Below are 11,656 nucleotides of genomic sequence, written 5' to 3'. Positions count from 1 at the left end.
GCTCATAATTATGCTTTATTATTTTAATGCAGTCTCAAAAAGCAGGTTATTAATTATACACACACACAAAACTGGTTTTGCTATACAGAACACTTAAAAACACAAAATACACTTTGATCCACAGCACAGTTCCACGCTGACACGAAAAATTTTCAACAGGTAGGAATGCAAATGATAAGAAAAATCCACTTCTTTAAAAGAAAGATCACCTTTTTAAAAAAGAAAAGAAAAAGAAATAGGGTACATAATCCAATCAAAGCCAGGCAGTTCAAGGTTTCAGTAGGAAACATGTATTCAGCATTCCTCCACTAAAATCTCCAAGAAAATCCAGCCAAAAGATAAGTCCCTCTGATTCCAATGGAAGATGTGAATGCTGATTTCTAGATTCCAGAAATACTGTAACAAAAGTCTGAACCAGCACTGCTAAATCCAGGTTAGAAGAACCCTGCTGAAAAAGTGAAGAACCCAGCATTTCTCTAATTCCCACCAGGAGGAGGAATTGACAGGCAAGTAAATATCCAACATGATGATGACATGGTATTGGGGTAGGCAATCCCACCTATTATAAAGGGAGAACTTGACATGGGGAATGCCATTTGCAGCGGTAGCTTGGAGGAATCTAGCAGGTCAAGGGCAGAACTGGATGAGAACATTGGGGAGGAACCAGTATGGAATCTGGCACACCAGAGAAGAATCAGGGAGGATCATGGCTGCCACAATCTCCCGACTGCTCAGATACTGCCTGGGTAGAACCCTACTGGATGTTGTTTTATTTAACTCTCTTCTCTCTGGAATCAATGTGACTAAAATGTAATAAAAGTGCCTAGCTTTGGCCAGATCATGCCCCAAGTTACTTTACACAAATAGGCCCACGTCCACGCAGTTGTTAACTCCAAAGACCAAGCGGACAATGTAGGATGTACTTGCTCCCTAAATCATAGCAAAGCATTCCAGTTTGAACATTTTCTTTACTGTATTTTGAAGCATATATACTGCTATGACCCCAGTCTTGCCTCTAGAACACAGTCACAAGACCCAACCTGCTGGTCCTAAACAAAACTGTTTACTGGCTAACTTGTGAAGCAGCCAAACACACAACAACAGTGTTATGGCAATAAGGCAATGATGGTTACATGGCTGCATACCTCAAGTGGGGAGCAGGAGGAAGGTATTTGTGTATACAACGCATGTTGTAACAACTGGGTAAACCCAACATTCTTGTTAATACTGCATCAAAAATGAATCAAAGAGTTTTTAAAAAGGCAGACTTGTAAAAATTATTTATAATTTCATACCATCCTTTCAAGACAACACATTTAGAAATGGACGTGGACAACTGAAATGATGCACGGAAAAGCAGGTTATGCTCAGCATGAGACTGCTGCTGAAAATAGCATCCCTGAGTCAGATTATCTCCCTTTCACATCATGTGTAGAATTGCTTAACTGATACAACACTGCCATCACAATTGGCTATTTCCAGTGCCATCACATTAGCTCTGGATAGAGGGATGATTTTTTTGGCAGTGACCCAATGCAGAGCATAACAGGTAGGCCATTATCATATACTTTTTAGCCTTGACAAGTGCCATTGAAAAAATGGGGTGACATAATGATGGAAGGTGTTAGAACAGATTAGACTGCCTGCTAGAACATGTTAGAACGATGAGCACATTGGGGAGAAAGGTTTTTGCTTACCCCTTTGCACACTAATCAGTTAGTGAGACTGGACAACTTTGAAGACTGTTATCCCTCCCCCTGCAGTCCAAAGCGGTGCAGCTAGGGTTGCCAGGTCCAAGAAATATCTGGGGACTTTGGGGGTGGAGTCAGGAGACTTTGGGGGTGGAGCCAGGAGACACTGGGAGTGCAGCCAGGAGACTTTGAGGGTGGAGCCAGGAGACTTTGGGGGTGGAGCCAGGAGACTTTGGGGGTGGAGCCAGGAAACATTGGGGGTAGAGCCAGAAGCAAGGTTGTGACAAGCATAACTGAACTCCAAAGAGAGTTCTGGCCATCACATTTAAAGGGACTGCACACCTTCTAAATGCCTTCCCTCCACTGGAAATAATGAAGGATAGGGGCACTTTTTTGGGGGGGGCTCATAGAATTGGACCCCCTGGTCCAATCTTTGTGAAATTTGGAGGGTGTTTTGAGGTGAGTCATTCTGTAAAACGTTGTTTTGTTATTTTTCCACAGGTTTTTTTGGTTGGTTATATCCACCTGAGGATTGGCAACCCTAGGTGCAGCCCATTCTGCCACCAAGCCATCACCTCATTCTGCTGCATGTCTAGACTATAAGTCAGGCCTGGTTCTTGCACTCTGGCCAGAGATTCTAGGCATGTGGTCCAAGGGAAGGTGTGAGGTGGGCAAAAAAAGCGGGGAAAGAACACAGAAACCAGGCCTTTTGGCATCTGATGCTTGTGCCACATGCTACTCTTTATAGCCAATGGAGTGCCATCCAAGCTGGTGTTCCACCACCAAGGACCCCCGACTTCATAAACAGGTGAACTGCCAGCCCTCAGGCAGGGGCTTCAGTTGTATGTGCTCCGGTATATCATTTTGGCCTCATTTCTAATGGAACTTCTTTTATGTGGGGATGGGGGAGAAGTCCCCAAACCAAAACAGGGAATTCACTTCACACAACACCAGATATACAGACAGTACTAAAATGTACATGTGTCCAAGTTTAGCTGAGTTAAAATGAGATTGAAATGGTATGACAGCTTCTTTCTAGAAAAGATCAGGTTACACAGCGTACCCTTACATTCAACCTGATCAAAAATGACCATGGAGGGGGATGGGGAGAGTAGAATCTAAAGCTGAGAACAGGACAGGACTTCCCTAGTGAGAGAGAATGCTTCAACACAAACATGCACACACCCTCTTTCCAAGAGGGAGCACTGGAAGCAAACCATGCTCCTTTGTGCCCAGTCTCACAGTATACTGGCCAAGAGTTCATCCTGCCACACAGGGGCATGTTGTTTGTGCCTTTCCCCTTTGAAAAACTGTTCTCTCCATCAAAGGCACATTACATGAAAGTGGTCTCATGCTGTCAGTAACTGGGGGCTTGGCCAAGAGGTTTCTGAAAGACTGACTGGGCTTTCTGTCCCCTGACTAATCTTTTGAGCAAAGTGCTTAGTTACACCCATTCCCCTGAATGTTACTGATGCATGCTGACCCAGAGGTGAAGGCTGGAACTTTCCCCACTGTTTTGGAATGTGTCATATGGATGGCCAACAAGAGAAAGAATGGCGAGGTGAAAAGAGGTGTGGTAGCCTAGACCTGGCCATCTGGGTGCTCATGATCCAGAGATGGTCTACAAAGAAACTTCTCCTTCCTCACTGTTTCCAGTCAAGAAGAAATGATTTTTTCCAAGTTCTGTGAAACAGTCTATACATTTCTTTATCTCTCACTTTTTCATGCAATGCTCTAGTTGCAGCTAACATACATATTTCATTAAAGTAGAACCTTTAGCACCATGGTGTGAAGAAACACATTTCTGGCTGCAGAATCACTGCCTAGAGAAGTGTGATTCCCAAGAACCTCCCAGTCCCCTCTCTCTCCTCCAGGCTGAAGTGCTTGTGATCCAGGAAGATAATTCCTATTTCTAGTTATTTATTTAGATATTTATGCCCTGCTTTTCTCTCCTCAGGGAACCCAAATTATCTTACAATCTTGCCCACTCTTTCATTTTACCATCATAACAATCTTGTGGGGTGGGTTAGGCTGTGAGACATTTCCCAGTGAACTTTCATGGCAGCGTGGGGATTCAAAACTGGGGGTCTTGGACCCTAGTCAGACACTCTAACCACTACAACATGTGGGCATTCTAGCTCATATGGCTATTTCACCCTAAACTCACCCAATGTGCAGCCTTCCTTTGGGTCAGATCATCAGAGGAGCTAAATATGGCTCCTGAACCTGTCACAGCAGTCACACAACTGCAGCTGCATATAGCCAATGTTGTGACATGCTGATATACATATAGAGCCAAAACTAGGTGGTTATTTTTTTTTAAAAGCCCTTTAATTCAATACTAGCTACAGTCACCAACTTTCCAGAGTCTCAACACTGGTCTTTCCAAGCCCTGTTACCACTAATCTTTTAAAAACTGAAAAGGCTGCAGGCGTTTAAGCTAGGGCTTGTACATACAGTTAAATTCTAGGTCTATCTTCTGAGCTAAGTGCTTTCCCCTAGGCAAGCAGGCTATGAAAACTGAGCCCCCATCACACACTGCAACTCAAAACCCCATGCTTGACCGAACCAGACATGTTTGCTTGGACAGCCCCTGAAATTTAGCAGATTTACTTTCAGGTATGTGTGCCAAAGAGCGGAGAGCCTTTTCCTCCATTACCTATTTACAAACAACTTTCTCTAAGGGAAAAGTTAGAAAATGGTTTCACAGTCAAATATTCAGAGCTCCAAAAACGATTTGCAATCAAGGTGCCTCTTACCGTCCCATCCCCCACAATCTCTACAAGCAAGTGAGAACAAGCTGCAAAAACAAATCTTTAAAGAAACCTCCAGAATTATCTCATTAGAACCTGAACAGTCAGGGTTTGGGAGGAACATCTCTATGATAATGCAACACAGAAAAAAGCAGAGCCCAAAACTAGGTGGTTTATTTTCTTGGGTTTTTTTTAACCCAGAATGTCATTTCACAGGTTATCTGGCTACATACTTTACTCAGAAAATGGAGGAAACATGCCTAGGTCAGCAAAGTCTTCAATGTTGTAATTGCCTGTCCCCTGGGTTGGATCCCCTGGAATGGGCAGCATATCCTGTAAGATAAATAAAAATGAAAAGAAAGCATGGGGGGGGGGGGGTTGGTCTTCTGATCTTATCTTGAGGTAAGCCTTCCTCCCTGGAAGCATAAAAGGTAGCTTCAGCAATTAATTGGAAGCAACAGAACAACAGGGCTGACTTTGCATCCAACAGCACTCAACCATGCGAAAAGCAAGTTGTTAATAAGTTGAAGGGGTTAGGCTGACCACAGCACCCTGAAACCCAGTTCTGAGACAAGTCAACTCTTCAAATTCACTGCCGCCAGTGGTTAAACTCTATCAGAAAGGGGCCATGTTCCAGTCTTTCTCCCTTGGATTCCTCCCAGCACAACAGTTGTAATGGCACCACCCCTCATTCTGCTCACCTGGAACACTTCTGTCTGGCTGGTTTGCTGGTGAGGGTGCTGTTCACTGTTTTGCTGGTTATGGTGCTGGCTTTGCCACTGGGACCAGACCTCCGAAGGCCTTCCTTGGAATTGGCTGCTGCTTTGACTGCTCTCGGCTGAGAGAGTGAAAAATGACACGGTTACCTTTGCTTTTCCCCAACAGTCTCTCCGTTCCTGTGGGCCTTGCGGATGTTAGCAAAGTACTTCTATACGCAACTAGAGAGTTTCTTCTTTATAACCCACCACCCTGCTCCTTGAGAATAGAATGGAGAAGGCTCTCATCTTATTCCAACCATTCATGAAAGGAACTGAAGTGGGGACTGTTCTGCAGTGCCCCCCCCTCCCTATTTCTTCCCACACAGACCTACCCAGACCCCCTGCAGTCATTTAGGAGAAATGTGAAAATGTTTCTGTTGCAAATTGTCAGTGGCTTTTGTTATGACAATGCTTTATACAATACACAGGTGTATGTTTTAAGATGTTGTCAAGGTATGTCAATCAAGTATTTCTGTGGGTTTGTCACTTGCAAAGTAGTATTCAGTTTTTTAAAAAGAAAGAAGGCTAGGTCATAACATTTCTAAATCAATTAAAACAAGTGGAGTGGGACCTGCAAGTTTCTTGCGGGGAGGAGGCATTTCCCCACCTTTGCTTCCCTCCCCTTTATTTCCCCAAGCCAACCTCTACTTTTTCTTTTTAACCTTCCATGAAGTCAATCCCTCAATTTTTGTCTTTCTTGCCTTCCCTCCCTCCCTGCAAGCCAATCCCCTTCCTTCTCTCTCCGCCAATAGCAGTGGTTGTGCCCGGGAGCATCTCCAAGCCTGGAACAGCTCCCAGCAGTGGGCACCTCTGGAGCAGCTCCTGGTGTCTGCCACAGCCAGGCCAGGCGTCTCTTCGACATTCTCCACTGTTGTGGCTGTGCCCAGAGTCTCTGCTAGTATTCCACAGTGCTGCAGCTGGCTCCCATCATTCCCTACTGCCACAGCCAGGTCCAGAGCAGCTCCCAGTATTCCCTGCTGCTAAAGCCAGGCCTGGAGTGGCATAAACAGGTTGCTTACCTGTAACTGATGATCTTCGAGTGGTCATCTGTGCAGTCACAAACATGGGTCTTGCCACAGGCAACGGATCCGTACCTCGGAGTTCTAATAGCTCGCCTATCGCGCTTTTTGGCGCGCTTCCCTCCCGCTCTGGGGAGCAGGCACTGACTGCGCATGCCTGGAGCAAGGGGGAGGCGCCATTCCCACTCAGTTTTTTCCAGCCGCCACTGACACTCAGTAGAGGCAAGGTAGAGGAGGCCAGCAGCGGGGAAGGCTAGGTGGGCATGTGTGACTGCACAGATGACCCCTCAAAGATCAGTTACAGGTAAGCAACCTGTTTATCTTCTTCGTGGTCTCTGTGCAGTCCCACACATGGGTGATTAGCCAACTAAATGGTCCTGGAAGAGGGTGCTGGTCAAAAAGAAAATGTTAGTTACATCAACCAAGCATATGCACAATCACAAAATCACATCATATAGGTTCTAGATGGAAATGGATACACTCACCAATGACTTCAGTGGAAGATGGACCTGAGGACCGCTTGGCCAAAGGAGGCGTCCCTTCTCGCACGAACGTCCAGGGCATAATGGGAGGCGAACGTGGATGGTGAGGACCAAGATGCGGCAGTGCAGATGTCCTCTAGGGAGATGCCATGCAGGAAAGCCAAAGACGTCAAGACCGTCCTGGTGGAGTGAGCCTTAAGGCCTTCGGGTAAGGGCTGCTTAGCCAGTTCGTAACACAACTTGATGGCACTAACTACCCATTTAGATTTTGTGTCCTCTGTGAGGGTTACCGTAGGCCACAAACAGGTTAGGGTCCTTACGGAACTGTTGTGTACGAGCAAGGTAGAAAAACAAAGCTCTTCTGACGTCGAGGGCGTGCAGAGCTCTTTGCCCAGAGTCCTTTGGATCAGGGAAGAAAGTTTGTAACGACATTGACGTTGACAAATGAAAGTGGGATACAACTTTGGGAAGGAAGGAAGGGTCCGGTTGGAGGACGACCTTATCCTTATGAAACACCGTGTAAGGAGCATCATGGCGGAAGGCACAAAGGTCACTGGCCCGCTTGCCGGAAGTAAGGGCAACTAGTAGAGCGGTCTTCCAGGACAGCAGATTGAGATGCACCGTGGCCATGGGTTCAAACGGGGGTTTCATAAGGCAAGAAAGCACTAGGGACAAACTCCAAACTGGAACAAAAGGTTTAATCGGAGGATGAAGGTGCAACATGCCCCTCAAAAATAACTTGGATAACTTATGTGAAAAGACCGTCTGTCCATCAACAGGATCATGGAAGGCCGAGATGGCAGACAGATGAACTTTTAACGAGGAATAGCAGAGTCCTGATTCCTGTAAGGAAAGTAAATATTGAAGGACTAACTGCAGAGGCACAGACTCTGGTCGTAAGTGCTGGGAAGACACATAGGAACAGAAACGCTTCCATTTGCAGTGGTAGGAGCGTCTGGTGGAAGGCTTCCTTGCATTAAGGATAACCTCAGCTACCTCTGCGGATAGGGAGATGGACGGATTCCCCACGCTGTAAGGGCCAGCACCTGTGGGTTGTGGTGCCACACCTGGCTGTTGGCTTGTGTCAGGAGATTGCCTGTTAGAGGAAGGTGGCGGTAGGTGTGACGAGACATCTGCAGGAGTCTCGTGAACCACGGTTGTCGTGGCCACCATGGAGCAATAAGAATACAGTCCGTGCCGTCTCGTGCAATCTTCAGTAACGCCCGCGTTATCAGGGGGATCGGAGGAAACAGGTAGTGCAAGGGGCCTCTCCAAATGTGTAGGAATGCATCATTGCCCCTTCTGGTGTAAAAGCAGGAGCATTTTGCATTGCTCCTTGAGGCAAAAACATCGATCTTGGGCATGCCGAAGCACAGGAAGATGCGATGGAGATAGATCTGATTGATGGACCACTCGTGGTCATCTATCCGAGTCCTGCTGAGAGAGTCGGCCAGAACATTCTCCACGCCTGGAAGATGAATGGCAGTCAGATAGATGTTGTGCTTGACACACCATTCCCAGAGCAATATGGCTATGCGGCACAGCCGAAGGGACCTGGTACCGCCCTGTTTGTTGACATAGAATACTGTAGCCATATTGTCTGTGGAGATCTGGACATGCTGAAGGAATGGAGGGCCCTGTGCACAGCAATCAGTTCTAGGCAGTTTATGTGCAAGGCCCTCTCGGTCGGAGTCCAAAGTCCTCTGACAGTCTTGTCCTCTAAGTGGGCTCCGCAACCCCACTTGGAGGCGTCTGTCGTTACGGTGACCGATGGAGGAGGAGGAAGGAACGGCATTCCGGAAAGCAGGTTGTGTGGTATAGTCCACCAAGCAAGGGAATGTAGAGCTCTCTGGGGAATGGTGAGAAGAGTGCTCTGTGGCTGCACGTGCGGATGGTAGGCACGAACAAACCAGAGTTGAAGATGTCGCATATGCAGCCTTGCAAAGCGGAGAACAGATGTGGTTGCAGCCATGAGGCCCAGGAGTCGCTGAATGATGAAGGCAGACTGGATGGGGGTTTGCCGAACTAGGTTGGCTAGAGAAATTAGTTTGCACACGGTCCTCTGGGAGGAAAGCAAGATGAGGGGACGTACATAGACGCACACCTAAGAACTGCAAGTCCTGGGTCGGTGTGAGGTGTGATTTGGTGATATTCACACAAAGGCCCAGGGAGGCCAGCAGAGAGTGGGTTGTATCGAGGTTCCTCTTGAGTTGGTGCTCTGTTGCTGCAATCAGGACCAATCGTCTATGTATGGGAACACAGGGATGTTTCGGAGACGCAGGGCAGCCGCCACCACTGCCATGCACTTGGTGAACACTCTGGGTGCGGTGGAGAGGCTGAATGGCAGGGATTGGTATTGGAAGTGATCTTGACCTATGGCGAATCGCAGGAATTTCCGATGCTGAGGCCGGATGGTCACATGGAAGTAAGCGTCCTGAAGTTCTAAGGAGGCCATCCAAGAACCCTTGGGAATCAGAGGGAGGATGGATTGCAGGGAGATCATTCTGAATTTCTTGTACATTATGTGCTCGTTCAGCTTCCGAAGATCTAGGATAGGACGCTTGCTTCCATCCCTCTTGGGCACCAGAAAATATCTCGAGTAGAACCCCATCCCGCGGTATTGAAGAGGAACCGGTTCTATGGCATTTTTCTGGAGCAGGTCCAGAATTTCTTGTTGGAGGTGAGGGGAGGGTGGAGTAACGATAAAGTAATGGCAGTGAGGTGGTGAAACGAACTCGATTGCATAGCCTAGGCGAACGATGGTGAGCACCCAGGAGTCTGTGGTGATCGAGGTCCAAGCTGGGTAGAATGGGAGAAGACATGTGCGATACAGAGGGTCCATGTGTGGAGTGGATAGGAGAGGAAAGTCAAAGAGACTGCATGGATTGCTGTGCAGGCTTCTTTGTAGGTTGAGAGCGGGGCCTTTGCTGGAAGGGCTGCTTATGTTGTGGAGGCTTCTTCCTCCAATAGTCAGGTTGCCTGGGGGAACGCTGACGATGTTGGAAAGGTGGTCTCCAAGGTTTGGGCCTGTTGAATTGCTGAGAGGTCGGCTGGGAAACACCCAAGCGCTTAGCTCTCTTACGGCCATCATCAACCGATGTAAGAACCTCATCTGTTGAGGCATGGAACAGGCCAAGGCCATCAAAAGGCAGGTCCTCGATCTTCTGCTTAATATCAGGCTGCAGATTGGTTGACCGAAGCCAAGCATGACGGCGTAGGGCCACCGAGGAGGCAAACACCTTAGATGAGCAGGATACAGCATGTCTCAGGGAATTGATTTGCTGTTTCGAAACTCTAGACAGCTCAGAGACCAAGTTGGAAACGACCTTCTGGGAAGTATCAGGCAGGGAAGGAATATGAGGGGTAATCTGGTTAGCCAGGTTGTAAGTATATGCAGCGAAGTATGCCAGATAATTATTGAGCTTTGAATTTGTAGATGCAAGGCTGTAGATTTTACGAGCCAGAGTGTCCAACTTCCTGCCTTCACGATCAGATGGGATAGGGTGACGGGATGGCTTCGATTTAGTGGCTGAATGAACTATAATTAAGTTGGGAGCCGGGTGGGAGGCTAAAAACTTAGATTCAGGTGCATGGACGCGATAAAGGGAGTCGAGGTGCTTGGAAGTAGGTGGGATAAAAGCTGGTTTGTCCCAGGACTCGTGTAAGCCTTCAAGGTGAACAGGTAACATGGGTAAAATGGAACCAGATGGGAAATCAACTTGAACGAGGTCATGGACGATATCAGAGACTTTAGGGGAATCCGAAGGTACAGGGATATGAAGGGCCTCGGCCATGGTAGTAATAAGGTTAAGGTACGCTTTGGAACTATCAGACGGGGAAACTCGGGTAGGTTGTATGGAATCCAAAGCAGGAGAGACAGGGGGTCCTCAGAATCTGAGGGATCCGATGTGCCCATCTCGGATTGGGAGTCTTCTGGATGGGGTGACGCGTCTTCTGGATGGGGTGATGCTTGAGACTTAGTGGGAGCAGAGGAAGACTGATCTTTAGGAATCTTCGGAGGAGTAGACTTGGTAGGATGAGAGGATGTATTCGGGGCTACGGATACTGTGGCAGACGGTTTGGAAAGGACTCGGATTTGAGAAGATTCACGGGGTCGGTAGGTCTCACGGGTTCGAGGGGAGACATATTCCTGTAAGTCGTGGGAACGGGATGGTTCACGGGGTCGATAGGTCTCACGGGTTCGATGGGAAACATACTCCAGGTCATCATAAGGGTAGTATGGGGATTGATGACGGTACTGGTAACGGTAGTCAAAGGTCTGGGAGTGGTAACGGGGAGAATCACGGTGTCAGCGCAGGGTTCATTGATTCTTCAAAATAATAGAACTCTTTCTTTTGAAATAAGTTTCTTTTATTGAATATACAATGTTACTGCTGCAGAAGGTCTTTGAGAGTGATAACATACATTGAAAAGGCACTAGCATTTATGGGGGCACATCAAAGACAGGGGCCTCTAAATCATTCTCAAAACAAAGTTATTTTCCCTCTCCAAGGTGTTTAATTCACACGCTGGCTATCTCCCTTCCTGGGCCATCCAGCCTCCCCCCTTCGGCCGATGTCCTTGCAGCGGCTGGGAAGCGGCGGCGCCTCCCTCTGGTCTTCCCGCCGTTTATGGCCCTGCTCTTCCCTCCCCCTGGTTGGCATACCTAGCATTCTATCAAAGGGCCCTAGGGTTAGTTCTAAGCAAATAAACAGTATAGGCAATGTGGTTAGGATCAATAGGATGCAATTGAACACAAGCTGACACACGGAGGTTTCGGATTCGAGGGGTCGATACGTCTCAGCCAAGGTCGACATCACGGTAACGGGATCTACAGGGGTTCAGCTCTGACGGGGAGCGAGAGTAGCGTTGGCAGATCCGATGTACATGAGGAGACGGTGACCGGGAAGAAGAGGAGTAGTCGTAATGACCTCTATGATAATCCTGGTATGG

The 11,656-nt window shown here is 47.6% G+C and overlaps 1 protein-coding gene across 3 annotated transcripts in view; it reads right to left on the bottom strand.

Annotated features, from left to right (window-relative positions):
* Positions 1-4,596: 4,596 nt before the first annotated feature.
* The window catches only part of ARNT2 (aryl hydrocarbon receptor nuclear translocator 2), a 151,574-nt gene continuing 144,514 nt past the window's right edge, over positions 4,597-11,656 (bottom strand). For all 3 annotated transcript variants that reach the window (XM_060260270.1, XM_060260271.1, XM_060260272.1), the window contains 2 exons: positions 5,146-5,282; positions 4,597-4,777 (listed from right to left, as the gene is read on the bottom strand). In XM_060260270.1, the coding sequence (XP_060116253.1) occupies positions 4,679-4,777; positions 5,146-5,282 (236 nt within the window). In that variant the 3' untranslated portion in view covers positions 4,597-4,678. The remainder of the gene's footprint in view (positions 4,778-5,145; positions 5,283-11,656) is intronic.

This window comes from Heteronotia binoei, chromosome 19, assembly GCF_032191835.1.
Source record: "Heteronotia binoei isolate CCM8104 ecotype False Entrance Well chromosome 19, APGP_CSIRO_Hbin_v1, whole genome shotgun sequence".
NCBI lineage: Eukaryota > Metazoa > Chordata > Lepidosauria > Squamata > Gekkonidae > Heteronotia > Heteronotia binoei.
The sequence above is the reverse complement of the archived record's forward strand: the minus strand, read 5'-3'. Positions and strand labels throughout refer to the sequence as shown.